This window comes from Hippichthys cyanospilos, chromosome 19 (assembly GCF_059441005.1).
Source record: "Hippichthys cyanospilos isolate Australia breed blue-spotted pipefish chromosome 19, RoL_Hcya_1.0, whole genome shotgun sequence".
NCBI classification, from domain to species: domain Eukaryota; kingdom Metazoa; phylum Chordata; class Actinopteri; order Syngnathiformes; family Syngnathidae; genus Hippichthys; species Hippichthys cyanospilos.
This window is the reverse complement of record NC_142387.1, coordinates 13,235,895-13,259,784: the sequence shown is the minus strand read 5'-3', so window position 1 is coordinate 13,259,784 and position 23,890 is coordinate 13,235,895. Positions and strand designations below refer to the sequence as shown.

General features: G+C 39.7%; 5 protein-coding genes and 1 long non-coding RNA gene across 11 annotated transcripts in view; 2 read left to right on the top strand and 4 right to left on the bottom strand.

Annotated features, from left to right (window-relative positions):
• The window catches only part of sgk3 (serum/glucocorticoid regulated kinase family member 3), an 8,532-nt gene extending 5,467 nt beyond the window's left edge, over nucleotides 1–3,065 (top strand). For both annotated transcript variants that reach the window (XM_088401505.1, XM_088401504.1), the window contains exons 12-17: nucleotides 406–442; nucleotides 635–721; nucleotides 1,206–1,301; nucleotides 1,369–1,524; nucleotides 2,126–2,215; nucleotides 2,335–3,065. In XM_088401505.1, coding sequence (XP_088257631.1) covers nucleotides 406–442; nucleotides 635–721; nucleotides 1,206–1,301; nucleotides 1,369–1,524; nucleotides 2,126–2,215; nucleotides 2,335–2,505 — 637 coding nt within the window. In that variant the 3' untranslated portion in view covers nucleotides 2,506–3,065. The remainder of the gene's footprint in view (nucleotides 1–405; nucleotides 443–634; nucleotides 722–1,205; nucleotides 1,302–1,368; nucleotides 1,525–2,125; nucleotides 2,216–2,334) is intronic.
• The window catches only part of mybl1 (MYB proto-oncogene like 1), a 20,337-nt gene extending 16,001 nt beyond the window's left edge, over nucleotides 1–4,336 (bottom strand). For all 3 annotated transcript variants that reach the window (XM_088401499.1, XM_088401501.1, XM_088401502.1), the window contains exons 1-3: nucleotides 4,215–4,336; nucleotides 3,900–3,980; nucleotides 3,139–3,368 (exon numbers count right to left, since the gene is read on the bottom strand). In XM_088401499.1, the coding sequence (XP_088257625.1) occupies nucleotides 3,139–3,239 (101 nt within the window). In that variant the 5' untranslated portion in view covers nucleotides 3,240–3,368; nucleotides 3,900–3,980; nucleotides 4,215–4,336. The remainder of the gene's footprint in view (nucleotides 1–3,138; nucleotides 3,369–3,899; nucleotides 3,981–4,214) is intronic.
• On the top strand, nucleotides 3,953–14,743 carry mcmdc2 (minichromosome maintenance domain containing 2). The gene is made up of 15 exons (XM_088401503.1): nucleotides 3,953–4,116; nucleotides 4,189–4,319; nucleotides 4,400–4,459; nucleotides 4,672–4,867; nucleotides 4,938–5,060; nucleotides 5,160–5,261; nucleotides 6,204–6,332; nucleotides 7,552–7,789; nucleotides 8,027–8,232; nucleotides 8,308–8,474; nucleotides 8,533–8,712; nucleotides 8,781–8,920; nucleotides 9,466–9,575; nucleotides 9,650–9,855; nucleotides 14,371–14,743. The coding sequence occupies exons 1-14, from the start codon at nucleotides 4,020–4,022 to the stop codon at nucleotides 9,814–9,816; spliced, it is 2,046 nt and encodes a 681-aa protein (XP_088257629.1). The 5' UTR covers nucleotides 3,953–4,019; the 3' UTR covers nucleotides 9,817–9,855; nucleotides 14,371–14,743.
• Nucleotides 9,396–12,468, bottom strand: LOC148408012 (uncharacterized). 2 transcript variants are annotated; one of them, XR_015863577.1, is made up of 5 exons: nucleotides 12,349–12,468; nucleotides 10,982–11,025; nucleotides 10,706–10,761; nucleotides 9,936–9,989; nucleotides 9,396–9,776 (listed from the first exon to the last, which is right to left on the bottom strand). It is a non-coding gene; the product is annotated as an uncharacterized LOC148408012 (long non-coding RNA). The 2 variants fall into 2 exon arrangements; XR_015863576.1 differs by lacking the exon at nucleotides 9,396–9,776 and having other exon boundaries at nucleotides 9,875–9,989.
• tcf24 (transcription factor 24) lies at nucleotides 13,003–15,988 on the bottom strand. Its single transcript, XM_088401509.1, has 3 exons — nucleotides 15,856–15,988; nucleotides 14,278–14,688; nucleotides 13,003–13,406 (listed from the first exon to the last, which is right to left on the bottom strand). The coding sequence occupies exons 2-3, from the start codon at nucleotides 14,677–14,679 to the stop codon at nucleotides 13,293–13,295; spliced, it is 516 nt and encodes a 171-aa protein (XP_088257635.1). The 5' UTR covers nucleotides 14,680–14,688; nucleotides 15,856–15,988; the 3' UTR covers nucleotides 13,003–13,292.
• ppp1r42 (protein phosphatase 1, regulatory subunit 42) lies at nucleotides 15,156–23,890 on the bottom strand. 2 transcript variants are annotated; one of them, XM_088401508.1, is made up of 10 exons: nucleotides 23,784–23,890; nucleotides 23,280–23,437; nucleotides 22,107–22,273; nucleotides 21,901–22,039; nucleotides 20,164–20,280; nucleotides 17,970–18,087; nucleotides 17,770–17,892; nucleotides 17,601–17,621; nucleotides 16,636–16,726; nucleotides 15,156–16,565 (listed from the first exon to the last, which is right to left on the bottom strand). In XM_088401508.1, the coding sequence occupies exons 2-10, from the start codon at nucleotides 23,409–23,411 to the stop codon at nucleotides 16,538–16,540; spliced, it is 936 nt and encodes a 311-aa protein (XP_088257634.1). In that variant the 5' UTR covers nucleotides 23,412–23,437; nucleotides 23,784–23,890; the 3' UTR covers nucleotides 15,156–16,537. The 2 variants fall into 2 exon arrangements, with proteins under 2 accessions (XP_088257634.1, XP_088257633.1); XM_088401507.1 differs by lacking the exon at nucleotides 23,784–23,890 and having other exon boundaries at nucleotides 23,280–23,701.

Here is a 23,890-nt window from a genome sequence, read left to right as displayed (position 1 = left end):
CCCTCAAATAATAACATTTAGTTATTTTTCTGATTATCTGCTGTCAAAAGTATCCTAATTTACTGATCAATTTTTGACTGACCGTATTTTCCGCACTATAAGGCGCACCAGATTGTAAGGTGTACCTTCAATGAATGACCTGTTTTAAAAGTTATCATTTATAGGGCATGCTGCATTATAAGGCGCATAGACTAGAAGCTACAGTTGTGGCTGGGGTTGCGTTATGTATCCACTAGATGGAGCTGTGCTAACGAGAATGTCAACAAAACAATCAGATAAGTCAGTTAAAGGAAAAAAAGGATTAAATACGGCTTTAAGATTGAACTCAGTTAATGCATACAAAACATGTAATTTCATTTTTCGCGGAATCAAGCAATCAACTAAAATTGTGATTTTTCCTTTCAGAGACTTGAAGCCTGAAAATATCCTGCTTGACCACGAGGTAAGTAAAAATCCCTTGCATCCTCATGCTCAATAAGTAAAATATTGTTGATATGTTATTTAAAATTTTCATTTCAAAATTATTGTAGAACAGTATGCATATTACTATATACTACTCATCCCTCCACGTAAATGAAACACTTTTTGTGGCACATGTCATTTAATAATATCCTCTGCCCTGCCGTCTTTTAAGGGTCACATTGTTTTGACTGACTTCGGCTTGTGCAAGGAAGGTATTTCCCAGACGGACACCACCAGCACTTTTTGTGGCACACCTGAGGTACACCTTACACATTAGAGCTATGGAACCTCTCAATGGTTTTGATGCCTTGTTTAGTCCGAGTAGTAGCTGTCTCACTTAAAAAGACGCCACATTACAACCTCTTTTGTCTCTGACGATTTATCTAAAGATTTATTTCATTCTCTAAAATGTGTTTTTCTACAGCTTTTGACTTCATAGTACATTTCAATTTTGGCAACAAAAAAAAAATATATTGATGCCCAATCACCAGTAGATGGCATTGTTTCCTCATTTTAGATCTGAGATTTAACACAATAATAGAACTTTGATGTTCATCATAGCAGTGATTGAGTTCAAACTTTTTTGAATTAAATATATTATTTATTTCATAGTATTTCCTGTGAGGAAAGTACATTTTATTTCCAAGTCTACCACTTTAGAGGTTCCACTCTACCAATGTTTATATTAACTGTATGTGAGAGCTTTAGTTTCCCCAGTCAAGGTTTATTTTTCCGCCCACCAGTACTTGGCTCCAGAGGTGCTGAAGAAGCAGCCGTACGACAACACGGTGGACTGGTGGTGTCTGGGTTCCGTGCTCTACGAGATGCTATTTGGCTTGGTGAGACTTGTCTTGCGTCCACAAAATGACGTCTCCTTTCTAAAACAATCGGCGTCTTTTTCTCTAGCCGCCGTTTTACAGCAGGGATACGCACGAGATGTACGACAATATCCTGCACAAGCCGCTGGTGATGCGTGCCGGCGCGTCTAACGCCGCCTGGTCACTGCTGCAAGGCCTTCTGGAGAAAGACGGAGCGGTCAGGCTGGGAGCGAGGGACGACTTTGTGAGTGGTGAATTTTTGACCTGCCGTATTAGCGCCATCTAGTGGGATTGGTCAACAGTCGCGACAAAATCTTATCCATATAGTTTTGTATATTTTTTAAATCATAACTTTCTATACGTTCAGTCATTCTACATCATTACCATTTAAATCGATTTTAATTGAAGTAATAAACCCAACAAAACAATTATTTGAAGGTTTGATTTATTACAAGTACTAGTTTTAAATCAGTTTTCACGCTAACTTTTATAGCTTGTGCATAACTCGCTTAAATGTCACAATTAACTCACTCAAAGGGCCGCAAAGGGTTCTAAAATTAAAATTTGAAATAGAATTTCAAATAGAAAATGTAGAAAAGCATTGCAACAGTATTTTAAGTCCTATGTATTTAACTACTTATTGAAATGTCTCTTACAACAACTAAAAATTAAATGAAAAAAAAGTTTTTTTTGGTTCTGATTTACTATTTTAAAGCACTGATAGTTCCTGTATGCTTCATGATATTAAGAATATCATATCATCCTCCTAACAATCTCATTATTTTGATTCATGGCCCAGGCCCAACATCTACAATGTTATAAATCGATGATATTTGTTTTACCAGAATGAGATCAAAACACACCCTTTCTTCTCCTCCATCAACTGGAATGACCTTGAACAAAAGAAGATCCCTCCCCCATTCACGCCCAACGTGGTAATCCAGTTGAATATTTTTATTATTATATTTTAGCCGCACAAATTTGTAATTGTGTGAAACTGCCACACGCCTAAGCCAGTATTAATTAAATACTTCCTGTTGTTTTTTTGAAACAGAATTCTTTTTCCGACATCTCGAATTTTGATCCTGAATTCACCGAGGAGATGGTGCCCAACTCAGTGTGTTGGACCCAAGAACACTCCATCGTCAATGCCAGCGTGATGGAGGCCGATGATGCCTTCGTGGGCTTCTCGTACGCCCCGCCCTCTGATGACTCATTCCTATAATTTATCCCCGATGGTCCAGCTCAGTAACAACTTAAAGGGAAGAAAACTGCAGCATGTCACTTATTCTACGAAACCAAAGGAAGCAGCGATGATATGGAACGGCACTTACAACAGATTTTATTGGGAACAAACTACGATGAAAAGAAATCGTAACTTTTTACCCATTTGTATTTATATAAATATATATCTATGTCAAAATGCTATTTTAAAAATAAGGGCATTTATTCAGCATTGATGTCTCTCCAAAAATGTGCCTTAACTTTGTCAAGGAAGAAAAGTCTCTGGACTTTAAAGGATGAAATTGGACAGTAAAATATATTTCGTTCACTGCTAAGGTTGATTTACGTTATTTCCATGTAATTGCTGTGAAACAAACCTCAAGTTTCATATTCCTGAACTCTAGACTCTTGGCTGTAGAATTACTTGAGACCACAAACAGCTGATTTTGTGTATCACAGGTCACCTTAGTTTCAATGTTATTGTTAGTTTTTTGTTTTGTATTTTTTTCAAAGACTTTAGCGGGTTTATCATGCTGATCATTAATAAAAGAAAATCCTGAAGTGTTTGTCTCGATATACGAAACCATTTTTCATAAGAGTTTGCTTTGACTTGTGAGGATGCTGAGTAATTCACCTTGCTTTGTTCCGCTGAGATGCCGACGCTGTTGAACAGTCTGCGTTGGTATGGATGGAGGATTGGCGGAGCCAGTGAAGAGGAAAGTAGATATTCAGCATGTTCGCGGATGTACGTCAACATTTGGAATTGACGTGGACGTATATGAGACTAGTGACAACTTTCGTATGTGGGCATGTGATCTTGACATCTTTGATCCATTAAAGCCTTTGATCCTCCATCTTTAACTGCTTCAAAGAGCAACAAATATGTAGGAATGCAAAAGCTTAATGCGTTCTGTTGCATTATTGTTATTTTTTGTTATTTAAAATATTTTATAAAGCGCTTTGATTGTAGTTGTAGTGAAAACGCTATACAGTACAACACTTTTTGTTTATTAAAAAAACAAAGTACAACGCTGTTAAAATGTATTGTCCAGTGTTGATGACGTCAAGTTAAATCGCGCGCTGTCCTGTCTTGGTTGTCAAAGAAATTGCAGCCTCGACTTTGACTTAGAATAAGAAAATAATTAGTGATGATAAAAGTGATGATAAGTACTGCAACAGTTTTTTTTCGAAAAAAATATACTTTTTGATGACTACGCAAGCTCGTTTGGTTGCCATGGAAACGTTGCAGCCCAAAACGTATTTGAGATTGAAAAAATATTTTTATATATATGTATATATATATATATATATATATATATATATATATATATATATATATATATATATATATATATATATATATATATATATATGCCATTTAAAACTTAAACGTACCTTTTTGTTGGCCTGTTTTGATGACGTCATTTTCTCCCGCCGTTCGACTTGGTTGCCATGGAAATTTGGCTTTCGCCGGCGCTAGTTAGCAAAAAAAAATTGCTTTGTTAACCAAATAAAATGGCTGACACATTTACTTTTAAAAAGTCTATTCTATCATATCTTAACACGAGCGGCGGCCTTGAGAAACTCGCCAAAGACTGCGAGTCCTTTAACGGTAAAATTAACTTTGAATCGGTATTTTCGTATAGCACCGAGCTAATTAGCATAATTCATTCAATTATCGCAGAACCCCAGCACAACGAGGCCGTGTACCGCTTTTGTATCACCGTCAGTCCTTCAGATGTGTTTGAGCTGGACCCTGAACTGGGCGACTGCATATTACACGATCCCCAACGAGCCACCGCCTTGTTTCAGTCTGTAAGGGCGTGAATAAAAAAAAAAATAAACGCCCACTGAAGGTGTAACGTCTCATTGATGGACCCTGATTATTCTTCTAGGTTTGCTTCGCAGTCATAATGAAACTGTCACTTCTTGAGAAAATACATACAGAATGTCAGGTATGGGACTAACATAGGCATAATAAATAGGCGAATATTCATATTTATGTTACTCCGTTATTGCTAAATACTTAAGGCTTTGTAAATTGCTCTTTGTCACCCACTAGAGGTCAAAGGGTTCTAATGCCTCTAGGAAGAATTCAGATATTCAAATGAGAAAATCCCTTTGCTAAGAACAATACTGTAACGAGTTGTCTTCTGGTTCTGTTGAGGTGAACGTCATTTTAAAGCTGACGCACCTTCCTCCGTTTGCGGAGTATGTTTTGGACCTGGCCAGTTTCCCTCGAATGCGTCACAGCATGAGGCCCGTCCTCATGGAGGGCCTGGTCATCGCCACCACCAGGGTCACCAAATACACCCGAGGGGCCAGGTTCCTCTGCAGTAATGACCGGTGTCCCTTTTCTTCGGGTAAGGGGTCAGACCGCTGAGGGGGACAAACAGATTCCATGATGGAATTTTTACCACTTTCTTGATTTAGGATTCCACACCATTCGGGTACACGCGCCCGGAGCCACCGAGTCAGCAACGGTGAGAAAGGATTTCACCTGCATGGCCTGCGCATCACCTCTGAGAGAAGACGTCAAGTTCAGAGTTTTGGGAGGTGGGATAGAGCACCGTAAACATCCTGACTGCCATTGTATACTTTACTTGTTAGGGCTAGGTGACCTTTGGTCTTTGCTCATGTGTCTTTGTGAGACAGACAAGCAGCTGGTGGAATTGATCCACGTGGATGCACTTGATGTCCTTTGTGCCCCTCAACAAACCTCGCACAGATACCAGTCAGTCACACTGTTCCTCAGAGGTAAGCGGATCACTTTCCCAAAAATACGTTTCAATGACTTCATCATAATGTTTAAACAAACATGAAGCATATTTGAAGGACTTTCCGATACCTTTGAACAACCCAGTCAAAAGGTTTACTCCAAATTGAAAAAATAACACGCACGCTTCACTTACACAATGACTACGAAAAAAAAAAGTACCCTCAAAAATTAAACAACTGAATTCAACCCTCACCTAAAATGTGAAAAAATCCGCCTTAATTTAAAACATGATTAAACAATGCTTTACACAGTGTTTACCCAATCAAATGATTATTCCTATGGGGGAAAAATTTGTTGTGGAATTAAAACACAATTTTTAGAGGTTCCGCTGTACAGTGATGTCATTGTCTCGGGAGGAAAACAGTAAATCAAATGAGTGCTGGTGAGCGGTGGCGGATCAGCTTTCATTTGCTAGGCAAAGCCGTGCCCTCAATTAACAGGCCAAATATTTACACGGCTGATATTTGTTTGTAAAAACCTCGCCTCATCCATTACATTCACTCCCAACACTGAATAATACGATTTTAATTTCTGCTATTTACACAAAGTCACGTCGGTGGACTTAGCTCATTAATATTGTCTGGCTATTGCTGAAACTCACTTTGGAACACAAACCTTTGAGGGGGAAGAGTTCAAATAAATACATGGCTCAGGTTGGGGTATTAAGTGTTTCTGTCCAGCCGCTACCCCTGGAGGGTTTAGCAAAACTCAGTAACCAGAATTAACATAATCTGGAAGGCAATACACCGGCATCCCGTTACTAACATGTTAATAAGTGCAAGGGGCGCTCATTACCGCGAGCAGACAGCCCAATCTTTGTTTCGAAAAGGCCTCATGTTTGTTTGTCTTGGCAGTGGCTGCTACGCCATGCCAGTTTCGTACTCCCTTTGGAACCGATTGCTTTGTCCCCCACCCCGCAGATGAGCTGTGTAACACGATGAGCATCGGGCGGCTGTATAGAGTGATCGGCATACCGGCGCATGTGCACTCCTCGCCCAACGTCACCTGGGGCGTCGAGGCAAACAACGTCCAACCCTGGGAGCTGGAGTGTAAGGCCGAGTCTCAGGAGTATATTGCCACATGTTACGCTATCGATTGTTAGCATTAGCTTTAGCCACAAAATAATTCCAAATTGCCCTGAAGAATTGACCACATTTGGGATTTATACAAGGTTGGTACCGGCCCTTTTGTAACGTATTAATTAGTGATGAAGAATATCGATGCCAGCCACCAATACTCAAGTCAAAACAAAAAACTGACATTTTCTCCTCAGCAGTAGAGGGAATTTGCACAGTATTTGTTCACAGTTTTAGGTCAGTGTTAGTGTTCTGGTAACAACCAATCACAGCTCCCTTGTTTTCTAAGTGAAGTCATGTGACAGTTCCTGAGCTCAGAGCAACTGTGACATCATCATCAATTGACAGAAAGTGGCAAAAGAGCCGCCCCCTAAAATGAAGAAAGAAAAAAAAAAAAACGGGGGGTGGGTAGATTATGCTGCTTAGTTGATATTTCACTAATGCAATATTAATCAAAATGTTGTGTTTATACTTGACGGACTGCATGGAACATGTTATTGCAAAGATCATTTTTGGGTTTATTCCCCTTTTAAGTTTCAAGGACTGGAAGCATCAGTACTCAAGTGAACACTCGCCCTGACCTCAGTCTATAATAATTGGCATCAAACATTCCTATTTATCCTGCTGTGCCTGAGCAAAATTATTCTAATTTTCTCACAAAAGATTCTCAGCTTTCCTGGTCCATATTTAAGCATTCAATAACAATGCAAACATACTATAAACATCAAAAGTTTGTTGGGCTTACTTTAGATGTCTTTTGTCTCTTCCCGCTGGTCTGCATTGTTCTCAAAATTCAAAATACTTTCATGATTTTAAAAGAACAGAGCTGAAGTCATAAATCAAAGAAAATAGTCCATAGGCATGACTGACAGGTTTTCCAACCCAAATTTTCCTTGCGCACACCTGTTTCAATCAACTCAAGACGCTGCCAGTGATAGCCTAAACAAAAAAAAAGAATCGGCCACTGGGTGGCATTATTGCTCATTTTACATTAGCTCCCAGGATAAATTGTTTTTGCAATTTATGCACATTCCCACAGTCTTGAAGCATTTCTGGAAAATAATTTCTGTATTATGTGTGGAACATTTTCCTAAAAGTGTTTTTGTTGCAATTTAGAATGTCTTGCAACAATTTTTCCCTGCAATCTTCCTGAGAATATTTGCAGTATATGAGCTCTAATTTGCACTTGTAGACCCTCGTGAAATCAACAACAAGTTCAAGGAGCTACTCAAAGCCACCCAAGACTCTCCTTGGAGGTTCTCTGCCATGGTCGCTCACTGCTTCGGTCTGGATGTGGCTCCCCCGGGCTTCTTCAACACCTTCAAGCTCTGCTTGTTGTTCAGCTTGGTGCAAACCGGAGCAGACGCAAAAAACAATGTCTTCAATTTGGATCTGTTGGTCTCGACAGATGACAAACTCATATTGAACAGGTAGAGGGGTCTGAATAATTTGATTACAAAAAACCCTGGTTACAAGCCTAGCAAAGCAGCAGCACACGTAGCGAGACAATACACGCATATTATATATCCTTGGCAAAAATGGTTATTGATATCTAGTAGACTGAGATTTCGTGGCCAAGGCAACGGGAGCCGCACAGTGATTAAATCATACAATTTGTTTAATTCTGGTCCTGAAACAGATTAAACATCAGTGTCCTTCTTTTCCAGGCTAATGGCATACGGATTGAGCCTAGCTGGACGCGGGGTAAGGCACCCAGCTTCAGGGAAGTTGTTTGCGTCCCTGTCCCAGGACATGCATGGGGCGGGCACCGCCAACATCCACGCCGGGTCCGCCTTGCTGGCCACCGGTGGCGTTTGTATGCTGGGAGATTTGAGTGCTTTCAAAAAGGACAAATTAGATGCCATTCAGTCAGGTAGGTCTTTTTTGAAAGCACAAAATGGCTGACTTTCATTCCGAAGTTATTTTTACATAATGGCACTGGTGTCAGTCCTGGAAAGCCGCACGGTGTCCGTGTTCATCCCGGGGAAAAAGTATGGCGAAGATGTGGACCAGCAGCTTTGCTTCCCCGTCTTGTGCAGTTTTTGGGCCCTCACAGACTCCACCCACCCTCCCCGGCGCTCTGGGAGGGCTTGTGATGTCGCATTGGGAACGGCGGTAAGCATCACTTCCATAACCTAACACTTAGGTGCTGCAGGTTCAATCTCATGTCCAGGAAATTGGTGCGATACCACCGCAACTGGCAGACAGCTTTGGCCTGGTGCTTCAGTGCGTGGAGCAGGCTGGGAAACAGGCTGCACTTGCACAGGCCGTCCACATCCTCCAGCAGGCAGTGCAGCCTGGGGAACACCTTTACCCCTCTTTGGTCAACTTCTCCAGCCAAGACTACAAGGATGTGAGAAAACACAAGCCTCAATTCCACCGACGTGCTGAGCTTATTTTGCTTTATCCTTGTGCTCCCAGCTGGTGGCCTACGCACAAAGCCTGAAGGTGGATTTAAGTGCCAGGGCGCAGATGATGATCCACGGTTACTACATGGCCAGCCGCACCGTCCGCTCTCAAAGCCACGGCGTCAAGATATCCGTGGCTTCCATCAAATTGTTGTAAGCAGCCGTCAACTGTAGTGTTTCTTAGAGGGAGATTCTGAAATCTCCATAAAAAGTGACGTCCATGCAAACAGCATTAAACAAAATACATTGTGAACATTTCTGAAAAATATGCAATGCGTTCATTGAATGGTGTTATATTTAGGCGGCTGCCTTATAGTAAAAATCCAGGCTCTCGCCCACCTTGCATAACCTGTTAATAAATTGTATACCGTACTTACTTAAAATTATTTCTTTTGGAGAAAAAAATTACAATTTTTGAGATGTTGAATCCCCAAAAAGTTAAATCATAAACGAACTAGTGAAACCTCTAAAATTAAAAAGGAATAATGAAGTGTCCTTTGAACACGACGGTAAAAGCAAACTGAATTCTCAAAACTTGCAGTACCCTTATATGCCACGCGGTAGCGTGGTTTCCCCACGAGCCCAAAAGTGGCGACATTCTTGCGGCACCAAATTAGGAACGTTCTGCTCAATTTAGTGCATTTTAATTAAGACTTGAACTGTCAAAAAAGTGATCCTTTTCCTGTTTCTTGTAATAGGATATCTTTAGCAGAGGCCCACTGCAAATTAAGCCTGCGACAGCAAGTACTGGAGGAAGACGCTGTGATTGCGGTGCTCCTCTGCGAGAACTCCATCACGCTCAAGCACGGTCTGCTTCCGAATTTCATGATTACAGCAAAAGGGTATTCCACGTGATTAAACCGCACCCCCGCTTCCCAACAGGGGTGTCTGTGCTCGTTATCCCGCCTGATGCGGTGTTTCCTGGCGAGCTGGCAGATGCCGACGGCCTGCTCAGGAGAGACCGAGCCCTGGACCAACTCCACCAGGACATCCTACGCTTCATCTACACCTACGCACCGCGAGCAGACACATTTGTCACGGAGGAGTAGTGGACAAGAGCCTCCATAAATACACTGCAGTTCTGATAAGTAAGCACATTCACAACACTGATATTTTGAAAGGATTTATTTTACAAAATTTACAAAAAGCATGTGACACTAATACGTACCCAAAATGAGCTCAAGTTGGCTTTCTTTCCTTCTCTGCTAACATTGTCGCTCATCTGTAAACGGAAAAATAGCAGCTCGTTTTCAAAATGTTAAAGCTCAGAAAATCAGTAGCATTGCAGCTGCGCACAAAATTCAGTCGTCACAGTGTCACCACCCTTTTGTCTGACGGGTAAACGGCGAAAATGTGAACTCATCATTATGAGCTGTGAAAACATGCTGCATTTCCTCAACTAGTGGCAGTGTATTTTTTCCCAACTGGGAGTGTAAGAGCAGCTGTAATTAAAAATAAATTATATACTTCCTAATTAGCCCATGCAACGCATTATTTATATTTTGGAACAATTAATTTAGAATTGCTTTATAACTTAAACCACAAAAATCACATCTAAAAATGTTTTTGCTGCAGTTAACATAACCCATTTCAGAGAATTGTATTTAATTTTTATGGTTATTTATACTAGCCTTCAAAAGCACCATTTTATTTCAAACCCATTAAAAATAATACTAGAATAATGTTAAAAGTGTCTAAAATCTGTCATAGTTTTTTCTTCTTGTACTCTAATTATATCGCATCTGTAGCCTGTTTTAAGGTAGATAAAAGCAACACTTATATATTTCAATTTTGCCATGTTGGAGTAATTGCAAAAATCTAATCTAATCTGTAAACAAAACTACAGCTACAAAAAATAATAATAAATAATAAGCTGCTAAATCTATTCCAACAGAGGCCACTATGAGGAAATGCGGCCATTTTGCCACGTTTCCTTACCAGAGACAAGATGGATGAATCTTTCCAATTTGCGGCCTGTCAATGATGCCACTTATCTGTAGATTAAAAAAAAAAAAAAAATCAATTTTATACTTCTAATGGTGTTCGTGCATTGAAACATCTATTGAGCATCTTCCATCAAGCTAATCAGTCATCACAGTGTCACCATTTTGTTTGTCTGATGGGTAAACGGCAGAAATGTGAACTCATCATTAGCGCTCATGCTAAGACATGTTAGTCTGCTATTTTTTTTTTTTTGGGGGGGGGGGGGCTTACCTAGAGAGCAGAAGATCAAATTTCATGGTTGTCCATTTGGTGACCTGTAGCCACAGTGGAGAAAAAAAAAAGATGCATCACTTTTACAGCCTTCCATTATTTGTTAAAATGGCTTCCATCTTGCAGCGAGTAATTCAGTTGTCACAGTCTCACCACTGGTTTGTCTGCCGGGTAAACGGCGAAAATGTGAACTCATCATTTCAAGCTGCAAAAGTGCTCATTATTGCAAGTTTTAGCCTCTTTCTATCCAAGTCAAAATTAATTAAACAATTGTTGCCTAAAAGTTTTTTTTAAAAAAGCCACAACAACAACAACAAAATTAATTACCCCCTCAAGTGAGACCTATTGATTAGTAGAGGATGTACTGACGGGATCGCCAATAGCACTGACGAATCACCCTAAGGTCAAAGTGCGCGCCACAACACAGCTTGGGAGTACGAGCGGCACGCCGCGTCTGAGGCCGTGGGTTCAAAAGCGGGTCAGAACCCTTGCCATGACCTTGCGTCCTCTTGTAGCAAAATTCGTCTAAATAATGGACGGGTGGCCACGCCCCCTCTGTCAAACGACAAATATAGACACTTTCATCTGTCTCCTGCATGATTTATAACTTGGTCCCAAAGGAGGAGATGCAGGCTTCAAAAAAGACACAAACTTGACCGAAATTCAATTGCAGGTTTCAAAAAAACATCAATATAACACTTTTAAAGCATGATTTAAAAATAAATTGAAAAATGTATTAAAAGCTTAAAAATGATGGAGAAATAATGAAGCAGTAAACGCAGCAGTATAAATTTAAGCTATTTAAATGTATAAAATATACGTTCAAACTTTATTAATCATTTACCACGTGATACACTATATTAGACACACTTTGCATCGAAACATGCAATTTCTGATTAATAACACATACTGTTATGTTGTATTTAATTTTGATTATGATGGAATTTGCAAAGCCATGTTTTGGGGGCAGCCATTACTAAATGTAAAGAAAAAAAAAACTTAACCACTTGTATAACAATCAGCAATATTTAAAATAAAATAAGTCATTTTTTTAGCTACTAGGTTTAAACATTGCACTACATTTACATATCTCTGAAGTAACATTTTAACACTACCACGAAAAATTGCAATTCGATTAAAATATAACGCAAAAACAATGACAAAAACTAAAAGTATTCAAACTATGAAAAATATCACTGGTCTTGATTTTTGGTTTAAAGGTATCCATCGTTTGCTCGCTTTGCATGTCTTCCATGTGGTCACCACGCGAGCTGCTAAGCTAACATGCTAACATGCATGGCTTCAGCCTAATATTATGCACCGGATGCCCTACGCCCTACTATTGCAAGTAAAGTCGCTTTACTCACCTTTGCACAAACAGACGTAGACCCCCGGTAGTGGATTGCCCCCCCAAATTCATTTCGTTGTCACCCGGCGAAGAGAAGCGAAGTTATGCCGTGCTGCGTCTCCCATTTTCCTGTGCAAAAGGAACCACTTCCGCTTTCGCATTGTGGAGATTACGTCATTGCGCGTTAGGGTTGATAGCTCCCTCTAGTGGTAGTTAAGAATAACATTAAATGTCAAAGATTTTTGATTTTTTTTTAAATGAAACCCTGATTTGCTCTGCTAGTATTTTATGCTATGCTAGTTTTAGGAGCATTTACTTTATTATTTTTAGATTTAGCTTGTATCTTTTAAACTAATATTTTGTACTTCTGGGCAGAGCAGAGTGTATCTTTTTACTACCCTTAACATAAGATATTATCAAATGAATTTCAATCTAGGATTATCAAGGATCCAAAACATACTTTATTTGGAAGTTGCAATAAATAATGACACTTTTTTCAGTAATTATTGCTCTTCTTTTAAATAGCCTTGATAGAGTATATGAAACAACATAATTACATCCTTTTCGAACGTTTTTTAATTCACATACACTTTGTTTTTCCAAGCATGCACATGTATTAAAAAAAAAACCTAACATGAGGGAACATGAGACTGAGAGCCCCTCTATTGTCGACCCTCTGACAGACCACTTCACATGACAGATGTTTAAGTTATTCACACATGCATTTTAGTGCAAATGTCTCGAGCTGAAAGTGCACACTCCAAGCATGACGGGCTCATTATTATTATAGCCAAAGATCACACTGGGGGTGGTATGGAGCCGGCACAATGCAAACAAGACCGAAACGACAACACTGAGGAAAAACACATCACATCATATATTAATTTACAACGTCTCCCTGTATACAATGGAATAAATGTGTCCTTCAGCACCATTCATGCAAATGGCAACCAGTCGGCTGCTTTACTTGGAGGTGGAGGATGAGGATGATGATGGGCCTTGGTTCTCAGATTCTGAAGGGTTGTTCAGGAAGTGGCCGCTCGCTCCCACGTATAGTCTGGACCTCATCGGCCATTTCTGTTACGGAACATTGACATAACAATACATCCGACGTTTGATAAAAACACAGTTATTAGGATGGTAAAACCACTAACAAAAGTAACAGTTTTAAAATTATAAAATTTGCTTTGACTATATTTGACAGAGATTCTCAAATATGGGTTACTTCGTGTTTTTTTTTTTTTAATTTAGTTGGTTTATCATATTGAAACTGCAAATATATATACTATATAAGTAATGAAAGCTTTTGTTTTGTTGTTGAACATTAAGGCCTGCTGCACTACAATGCTGGCCTCGATGGTGTTACATGAAAAGCCAAGCTACATTAAAACATCGAAAAAAATGCTAAATTTAAAATCACCGTATTCATTACCTGCATTTACTTTAATTAAAATTATTCAATAATAACAATAATACAATATTTATAAAACTCGGGTACAATACAAATCAATATCTGAAACGTTAGGGTTCAGTTTATTAACGTTATTCAATGAAAGAGACGATCAGAATTTTGGAGCCGATCGCCTAAAACAATCACATGATGGACCGATATAACTTTTAAACAACTTTTTTTTTACTTTCAAATCAATGACGTTTATCGATAAGCATTTTTGAACCAATACAGTATTCGAATATTACTGTAGATCGTCTGACGTCGCTGATCATCGCCAAATGCATAAAACGCAAAAATATCTGCACATCTGATCCAGCCTTTCAGATCTGTGTATAAAGTACATACAAATAGAAATATGCACACGTGTATATTTTGTCTCTCCTAGAAAAAAATGACATAACTCATACACGATTCATTTTCTAATACTTATAAAAAAATAAACATACGATTCTATTTAATCTTTTAGAGTGATCTAACGTTTTTTTGTTTACTGACCTTGACGGGGTGCAAGTATCCTTCCCCTTTGAGTGTGTGTAACGCCTCGGTGTGCCTTGTGCTCTCGCCTTCTTCGGCTCCTTCCTCCTGCAGAGTTCGAGTCAAGTGGGCAATGTACGTTGTGGCCAGGATCAACACGTCCAGTTTGGACAGCTTGGTGTCGGGCGGCACCGACGGCAGCGTCCGTTGCAGCTCCAGAAAGGCGTTCCTCAGGGTCTGCACGCGGCTCCTCTCCCGAGCCGCGTTGGCCGCCGCCGGACGACCTCGGCCGCCGCCCGCCTGCTGCTGCAGCTGCTGGGCCGGAACCGGGCCGGACGGACTGGAACTCGGGCTGTCGTCGTCCGCCGCCGCCGCCACGGAGCAACTGCCGCTGTCCATTCGGTGCGTCTGCCTGCCGACCATCTTAGCAAGCTGACATGTTCGTTGACACATGCACGTTACCTCCAGTTTCAAATTCAAAAAAAAAAAAAAACAGCCTCAAAAGCTAAAAAGTTCTATGCGTTAAAAATAATTGAATTGTATAATCAGGCCTGCGTCACAAACAACAAAAATGTTCCCATGGGTCAGTTTGGCCTATTTAAAAAATAATTCCCAATTTTTAGTCAAACTCACTCGTTTTTCTATTAAAAAAATGCATGTTGGAACATACATCTCTCGGGAATTGCAGGAGCTTCTAAGTTACTTGAACCATTAAAAAAACAAAAACATGTTTAACTCATTTTTTTTCTCATTGTTTCAATTTAGAATTTTGAAAGGTTGAAGTGGGGGTATACTCCAACTATTTTCCAGGCATAGTACTTTTGTCACTTCCGCTCATTAAATATGAATCAATTAATCAGTAAGTCTACATAAAAGCCATTAATAAAGACAGTCAAGCCTTGATTTTTGAGAAGATTTATTAACATGTCAGATTTACCAGCTGACTTACAAAATTTCCATTGTCCTTCCAAATGACTATGTGGTTTAACCTGGTTATGGTTAGGGAGCACTGATACATGTCAAATTGACCCTCAACAAAACAGAATTACATGTGTTATGCAAAATAACTACTTATTTAACTTATTAAAATGAGTCAACCACTTTGGCGGCGATACAGGAAAACAACATGGGTCTATTTGACCCACGGCATCCGTAGTAGACAAAATTTTGATATCAATACAAGCATTTGGTTTATTATTAAAATGTGCCACTTTCAACCTGGCTGAGAAACTGGAGTAAAACTAGTATTGACAGTATTAGCATTGGTCATTTTGACACACAGCAGCAGGAGCGCTATAAAATGGGCCAAATTCAAGCAGTCTGCGACCAAAGTGATACTACAGTATTTGACATGGGTCGATTAGACCTGCAACAGGTGTTTTTATTTTACTACCAAGAACTGAAAACAGAACAAATGACCTAACCTGGCTGCCTATGCTATAATATGTGTGGGTCAATTTGACCCACAACAGTAATTTAAAAATTCCTGACTACTTTTTCTTCCAACCGCTCTAATACAGCTGCACCACTGGAATGATACAATGCGGTGACATGGGTCAATTTGACCCGTAAAGTGTAAACAGCATGTCCAGAACTTACCCCTAGTTTTCCAAGCAGGCGTCATTAACAAACTTGCATCCCCTTTTGGAAGCAAAAAAAAAAAAATCCAGAATTGTCCCAGATAGGGATGCTTGACCCCACAAGCGGATTTCACGTACTGGACGACTTTTCCTCTACTCTCTCTCTTTCTCTTGTGCCTTGAGGAGGGCCGAGTTTCTTTTCTCTTCAGCACTCTGACCGCTTTGGGCCGCAGTCCCACTCTAATTGGCTGCCTTGGCCGGCCAATCAGAACCCCCCCATTTTTTTCTAGAATTCACCAAGGATGAAAGGCCTGTCCATCAAAAAAGCTTCTTGCAGTAGACCGTGAAGACAAGTTAAGAAGGCGATATGAGGGGGGGGGATGCCGCAATCAACAGTGAAGAATTTCTCCAGTGACTCCTTAATGAATCACTCTAGGGACTGCATATTAATGAACGCAATTAGTCATAATAAAAAGGCCCCAAAGTCGCTTTCTTATTGTTTCGTAACTGTAAAACAGCCACTGCGAGGATTTTGTTTTATTCAACACAGGCGTGACAAAATGTTAACTCGGAGTCACCTTTTTATGTTCAAATTCCCCACTCACACAATTGAGTTACACAAAGAATAAATTAGAAATCACATTTTATATCATCGATGTGGAAATATTCGAGTTTGGGTCCGACGGTTGGTTGAGGTTTCCCTAGAGAGAGATTTTTAACTCCTGCATCCTACAAGACAGGAAAGAAAAAGTATTAATTGTAACATAATCATGTTATTTCTCACGAAATGACGGCGGACCTGTGAGGCTGCTGCTGCGGCTGCCACCCTGGCGTGCGAGCGTGCCAATAGCCGTGAACCGGACACGGCCTGTGACCCATGATAATGGAATCTAAAACATATACAAAAAAAAAAAAAATGTTAGCAGTTCATATCTTTCTATTGGACATTAAACATACAAAAATAAACACTACATATCATTATATTCATTCATCCAAATTATTGACAATATTTAACAAGTGAAAATGACCAAGATGTAAAAATATATTTTTTAATGTGGTCAACATTTTTAAATTAAGACCAGCAATAAATGACAGTTGTCAAATGTTTATTTAATATTATCGCAAACAAGTGCCAATAGGGAAAGCTTGAACATTGACACTATGCTAAAACAGTGGTTCTGAAACACGAGCTTTAAAGGCATGACAGGAATATAACACATTTTCAAATTAACAGCAAATCAACTGGAACATGAAATAACTTTTTGCTGACTTGTGTTGACCCCTATGCAAAATTTTGTAAATAAATGTTAGGATGCACATAGGTGTAAGTGCCAAATTTCCAGGCAAATGAGCCAGAAATAAAAAACAATTCTATTACACGACCTCTTCTGGCGTTCCTTGAATAAAACACATCCTAAGATACCCCAACAAATATAGTTCCAAAGTCAAATCATGGCACGGCACGTTTTTCCCCAGTAAAAAATATTTGCGTTGGTTGGAGGTACATGGCTGAAAAAAAATATTTCACATGTACATCATTTTAAAAAAAAGGTAGCGAATGACTGCAATCTAGGATGAAATAATTCCATTCTAATTTATTGCACATAAAATTATGTACTGCACCTATTTAGTTGGAAAGGATGAAATGGAAATACACTTAAAATTTAAATACAACTGAACTGTAGCTTGTATTTAACTCTTTCAGTAGTAGCCATTTTCAGACCCTCTCGTGTTCTAAAAATTTTGAAGAAAAAAAATACGTACCTGGGAATGAATGTCTTGGCTCTGAAAGACAAAAACTAGTTTAAAAATGACAGAAAGCCACATTACATAAAATATTTAATTTAGTAATAGTATCCACATCATACATTTAGAATCACTAATTTTGTAATCACTTGAAATTAAATGAAAAATAATGTAAAGTTGCGCTTACTGGGTAATGGGGGCAAGCTGGATTGCGCCATCTCCTTCTTCTTCTTCTTGGCTTCTTTGGATGCTTCCCAGTTGACGAGAAACTTTCGAGTCACCTCTTGAATGTCGCGGCCATCCAGCACCGCTGGAAAAAAAAAACTAGAACAATGAGCCCGACTGCTTTTCCTCATTTGGACTTCGGGAGGGCCAACGCTACTTCACCGAGTCTCTTGCACGCCGTGATCAGTCGGTCCCTGTACTTGGCGGTTTTGCACACAGGATTTCTGCTTAAATCCATTTCAACGAGCCAAAGCCAGGACCCTGACACCTTCTCCAGCTCCTGAGGGGAGGGGGAGGGGGGCAAATAAAAGAAAATTGTAGCTATTAAAGTAAGTCCGGTATAACACGTATGTTGCTCAATCCTAATCAGGGAAAAACACAGAAGGATGTTTAATAAACAACACATCAGTCTATTTTAGTATGGCCGGGGTCGTGTTAACTACAAGTCCCCCTCCCCGGGGGGGCTTTCACTTGTATGTTTATCCAAAAGGCACATTAATCCACGCTGTGGAAATATGAACACTCTGGACACGCTCGGATTGTTCATCGCCTTCCTGTCTTGGCCAAAGCGCTTCCACTTTGCCGAGTGGCGCTGCAATCAGTTTAGAGGGGGAGGAGGAGAGGGGGGGGGGGGGCACGGCTTTGATAAATGATCGTGTCAGGGCCGTCAGTCACAAGCCCCCGTTGGCCTCCCCCCGGCTCCAGCGGGGAGCAGGGAGTTCGGTCTCGGCCCGGCTAATGATGGGCCAGTTATGAACCCGCGTTTGACCGGCGCTTCGATTGAGGATGAAGATGCTCCCCATTTGTCACCCGGGCTGACTGCTTGTCATAATCTACTTTGAAAAAAAAAGGGAGGGGGGAAGGGGAGGGGGTCTATACTCCAGAAGAGCCAATTGATTCTTTCGGAGGCTTGTCTTCGGGGGATCGATGGAAGCAGACGGCTTGTATCTATTATACGATGTAGCCAAGCAAAAATGACAGAACAGAAAAGTTCTCCGAATAAAAGTGTCGTCGTTTCAACCCAAGAGCCCAAAGCGGTTCTGCCCACGTAGAAACACGTTACGTATGTCGCTATTTTGACTTTAATCGCACAAACCTAAAAGTAAAAGTTCTTTAATAGAACAAACGTGTGATGGCTTGACATGTCAATAAAATGGCTGCCAGTTATCAAACCCGCCGACGACAATCGGAACCCGCGTTGTAAGGCAATTGGAAATGCGTGATGAAAAGGATTTATGAAATGGAAAGAAAATCTTAACACAATCAGAATATGACAAACACATGGGGAAAATTACGATACAAAAATAAGTAAAACAATATAGGCAATTGGAGCATTATCCCAAAATTAAGTTAGTCATGTTTCAAGGAAAGCATTTGAAAAAAAAGTTGAAAAAAGGCAAGGAATGTTATGAAAAAATATGAAAAATTTTTGAACATTTGTTACAAAAATGATTTATAGTCGAATGGAAAAAGGCAATGAAAACATTAAATTAAATTATTAAATTAAAAAATTCCCCAAAAAACATCTGAGTCACAAAAAAGATTTCTAATGTCGGAATGTTACAAAAAAAGGGTAAAAAATGAAAAGGCAAGCAGACCATAGTAATAACATTTTATGAAAAAAAAAGTAAATATTCATCAAGCTGAAAAGAGGAATCAGATTGTCGCAAAAATTGTTACAAAAAGGATTTTTTGCCAGAAAGTACTAAAAGGCAAGCAAAATATTATGATTACATTTACTACAAAAAAGAATTTACAAAGTCAAAAAGAAATATACGTATTATGATAACAAATTAAAAAACAAAGGATGCGTGTCACTAAAAAGGCTTTCTAACATCAGAGAAAAAAATAAGCAATTGGAATGTTACCAAAAGAATGCATAAAAACATTTCAATTCATTGCAACGACTTTCATTTTTGACAAATGTTTTGGAAACGTGGAACACACAAATCAAGAAGCCCTGAAAGCTTGTCCGAAAATTCCTAATAACTAACTGAAAATGCCTCCTGAGTTTGGGGACACCCCATCACAGGGCAATCAACAAATTCCAAAGATGATGTGGAAAAAAAAAGCTGCACGGACAAACCGGCGCTCATTTGAAGCTGTCAGCGGGGCAAATCCTCCGGGGAGCGCCTCGCTGATTTGCTGAATAATTCCAAACCCGAGAGAGTCATTCGAGCCAATGGCGGGATTTGCGGGATTTGCTTATGTATCTCCATATCATTTCACGCGTGGCCGCGTACAGCTACGCGGAGCGCCTTCACGCTAACGCCGTCAGCTAATCAAGCGTCGCTCAAACGACTTCCAAAAAAGCGGAAAGACTTTTCAAAGAGCCTTTTTTTTTTTTTTTTTTTACCTCCACGTCGTGCAGCTTGTTGTCAGCGGCGGAAAAATGTTGGATTTCCCACAGCATGGCCAGGTCACGGATTTCGTCTATGTTGTTGTTATTGATGTTGAAGATGCGCAGAGATTTCTGGGGGAAAAGACAGAAGCGTTTTTTGGTTTTTTTTGTACTAAACAACACAGAGGAAAAGAACAAACCTTAAAATGATGCTAAAAGGTTGAAATAATAATAGTTTGAATCATCATCTATGACTCAGAATATGTTAGCAAACGATGCGAAATTTTGCCAGATTTCAGCATTTCTCATGAGACTTGCACAAATCTCGTGAGACTTCGACGTCATCCCGTGAGACTTCAGCAAATTTCATAAGACTTAAGAAAATCTCAGGTGGCCTTTTGCAATTTTTGTGAGACTTTGAGACATCTGTTATGAGCCTGAAATTTTTCATCTCTGAAACTTCAACACTTCTGGTGAGATTTGGGCAAATTCCATAGGTTTTCAGAAATTTTCATAAAACTTAAAATCTCGAGATCTTTGCAATTCTTGTGAGATTTTAGCAGATGAGACCGTCTTTTTGAGCCTTGTGAATTTTGGATGATGGGAGCAAATCTGATATTTCACCATATTTGATGAGATTTCATAAGACAAAATCTCTGGTGATGTTTGCAATTCTTATGAGACTTTCACATATAAGACCTCATCTGTTATGAAATTTGCAAATTTTGGAAGATGTGAGCAAATCTGGAACTTCAGAACATCTCATGAGATTTTAGCAGATTTTATGAGATTCCAGCAAATTTTGTAAGATTTCAGAAATCTGATAAAACTTTTAAAAAATGAGATCTTTGCAATTCTTGGAAGAATTTAGCAGAGACCATCTTTTTTTGAAACTTCTTTTTGAGCAATCTGACCAAAAACTTCACCACATCCCATGAGATTTCAGCAAATTTCATGAAACTTAAGAAAATCTAAAGTCCTCATTTGTTAGAGAAGCCTTTAGCCTCCACCTTTATGAGATTTCATGAATTTCATAAGAATTAAGAAAATCTCTGGAAACCTTAGTAATTTTTATGTATCATATGAGAGCTCATATGAGCCTTGCATTATTTTTATAACCTAATCAAATCAGACTTAACCACATCTCATGAGATTTTAAGCGAATTTCATTGGACTACAGTAATTTTCTGGAGATTTCTGCAAATCCTTCAGGATCTCAGCATCATTTGGTCAGACTTTTTCTCATTAAGATTTTGGCAAATCAACTCTTTGCGGTATGACAGAGTCCTATTTTCTGAGGTCACATTCTTTCTACACGTACGCCTCTCAAGAATGTTAAATTCAAACATGGCGTGTACGTTGAAAAAAAACAGCGACCCTGGAACAAACTTTTCCCGATGGGAGGTAGACTCCATTTCGGGTTGCATTTGCTGCATTAACAGTCGGCCTCTCGCCATCTAAGTCACCTTGATAAACTTGCGTAATGGCAAAACATATACAGAAAAAAAAAATCTGGACCGGTTTCAATTTGCACAGCAATTTCTTTGAATGACCTAAACAAACAAGAAGCCCCAGCACGTCCCGGGCAGTTAAACCGAGCCACAAAGGCCCTCTTTGAAATCATCAAACAACATCCCCTTTACATGGACCACCAACCAGCGAGGGCATCTTGTAGCATACGCGCGTCTTCTAAGCCTTTTTAATGGATGACTATTTTGGTACAGTGAGAAAAAAAAGAAAAGTGGGTCATACGGCGAGGGAGCGCAGGGTCTTGGGGTCGAAACGCAGCTTCTCCCCGGGGGGCAGCTTCTGACTCTCCATGTGCAGCTCCTCCAGTTCTCCCAGGTTCTCCAAACCCTCCAGGAGCGAGATCTTGTTACCGCCCAGGTAGCTGCAAAACACACACACGTCGGAGTCCTTCAAAATGACCAAACGGTTAAAAGAAAAAAAAAACTGACAGTTTGGAGAGCTTGTGCAGGTAGTCCAGGTTGTCGATGCGTGTGATGTTGTTGTTCTGCAGGTACAGATGGGTCAGGTTACAAGCGAAGTCCAGGTTCTGGATGTGTGTGACACGATTGTTGTACAAGTAGAGGACCGTTAAGTTTTGGCATACGGAGAGGTCGCCCTGCAAAAAGCGCACAAAAAAAAAGAACAGGAATTTCACCGTCTCTTAGGGAGTATCGTCAAGTAAATTAAAGTAGATCTTTGACGCCTATAGTCCTCAATGAGTTTCTATAAAGTCGGAGATAGGTAGCTTGGCAGCTACTGTGTGTCCTCATTATTGTGGTTTACAGAAGTGAAGGGGATTGGGCCAACTTATTCGAAACAGCTGAAACAGCAGCACTTCCACACCACTGCAAAGTGCAAACCGCAATAATAAACATGAGGTTAAGCATGCAAACGCCCTCTCAAGTAGGAACCGGCAGCAGCAGCGCAAAAGTCACTTTCGTACATTCGGGATTTAGCAAAGAAATGAGACGGGACCTTATCAATCTCTTTGGTTTTTCTAGTTCATAAAACAATTGGAATTGCTCATTTTTGGAGAGTACAGAGTTTTCATAATTTCAGGAATATATTGCTTTCAATATTTATGATAAGTTTTTGAGATTTGAAGACACACACCACACACACACACACACAATGTTTTATTATTTAGGATTTTCACCGTATTTTCAAGGTATTAAATATAAATTAGGTACATTTGCAATTTTACAATTCTCTTTTGGATAGTCCACTTCTTTAGCCATTTAAAAAATTATGATTTGTTTTTAGCTTCATAAAATTACTTCATATTTATAATTGTACAAATAAATTACTTATTATTCGTATAAATCTAACTTAAAAACATAAGCTCCCCTTGCTGTTCGCGAATTTCGGTTACTGCGGATATTTTTGGGAACGTAAATACCGCGGTAAAGAAGGGAATGTTTTAAACTTAAAACTCATTTTGCATTTAACCAAATTACTTACGAAAATCTACTATCTTAAAGCTAACAAAATGCAAAAGAATTAGACAGGCTAATTAAAATAGCATCGACGTTGCTGTTACTAAAGTGGCTTTGCATGCTTTTCCTTCTATTTTTTTTTTTTGTCGTTTTTCGGAGAAAATGGCACAGGTCGTCCGAACTCACAATGACTTCGATGTTGTGGCCGGAGAGGTGGAGGTGCGTGAGGGTCCTCAGGTACTGCTCAAGGGTGAGGCCTCTTTTTTTCTTGAAGTTGTTTCTGGACTTGGCGATGAGCTCCGTGGTCAGGCGCACCATGGTGGTCCTTCAGTCCGAGCCCCCTTCTAAATGCACCACCGATTCATAATATTACCACCGAAGTGAATTGCTGACTCAGTCTCGTCCAACTAAATGAAATACGTCATTCTGGAAAACACCGTTGTGACGTCACATAAGATTTACCCTTCACTCTTGCTTGTCATCATCTTCGCTTTTAGCGCGACATAAACGGAAATGTACTCGCTTTGTTTTACGACAGCAAAAATGAACAGTAATAGGCTAGTTTACGGATGTGTGACCAGTGAGCAGTGATGCTAACTTGGCTAGCTCCTTAAATGACGTACACGACGTCACCTGTCACATTTTGATGTCAAATACTCGCACATTAAAAAAAACAAATAAATATACTACCTTTTTTAGGGGAAGTTTATATCTTTGCGTTTCAAAAGTAAGAAAACGAGTGGCACCGTGTTGAAAAGTTGTTGGTATGACAAAGTGTTTGTGTTGCCATGGAAACC

Bases quoted from the DNA above. Each gene is read 5' to 3' on its own strand.
- mcmdc2 (XM_088401503.1), top strand. From the start codon at position 4,020: ATGGCTGACACATTTACTTTTAAAAAGTCTATTCTATCATATCTTAAC. The intron at 4,460-4,671 runs GTATGGGACTAA...GGTTCTGTTGAG, and splicing joins AAATACATACAGAATGTCAG to GTGAACGTCATTTTAAAGCT. The intron at 4,868-4,937 runs GTAAGGGGTCAG...TTCTTGATTTAG, and splicing joins CCGGTGTCCCTTTTCTTCGG to GATTCCACACCATTCGGGTA.
- tcf24 (XM_088401509.1), bottom strand. From the start codon at position 14,679: ATGGTCGGCAGGCAGACGCACCGAATGGACAGCGGCAGTTGCTCCGTG. The intron at 13,407-14,277 runs GTCAGTAAACAA...GTTCCGTAACAG, and splicing joins GATACTTGCACCCCGTCAAG to AAATGGCCGATGAGGTCCAG.
- ppp1r42 (XM_088401508.1), bottom strand. From the start codon at position 23,411: ATGGTGCGCCTGACCACGGAGCTCATCGCCAAGTCCAGAAACAACTTC. The intron at 22,274-23,279 runs GTGAGTTCGGAC...CGCTTTTTGCAG, and splicing joins GCCACAACATCGAAGTCATT to GGCGACCTCTCCGTATGCCA. The intron at 17,622-17,769 runs GTAAGCGCAACT...TTTGTCTTTCAG, and splicing joins CAGCTTGCCCCCATTACCCA to AGCCAAGACATTCATTCCCA.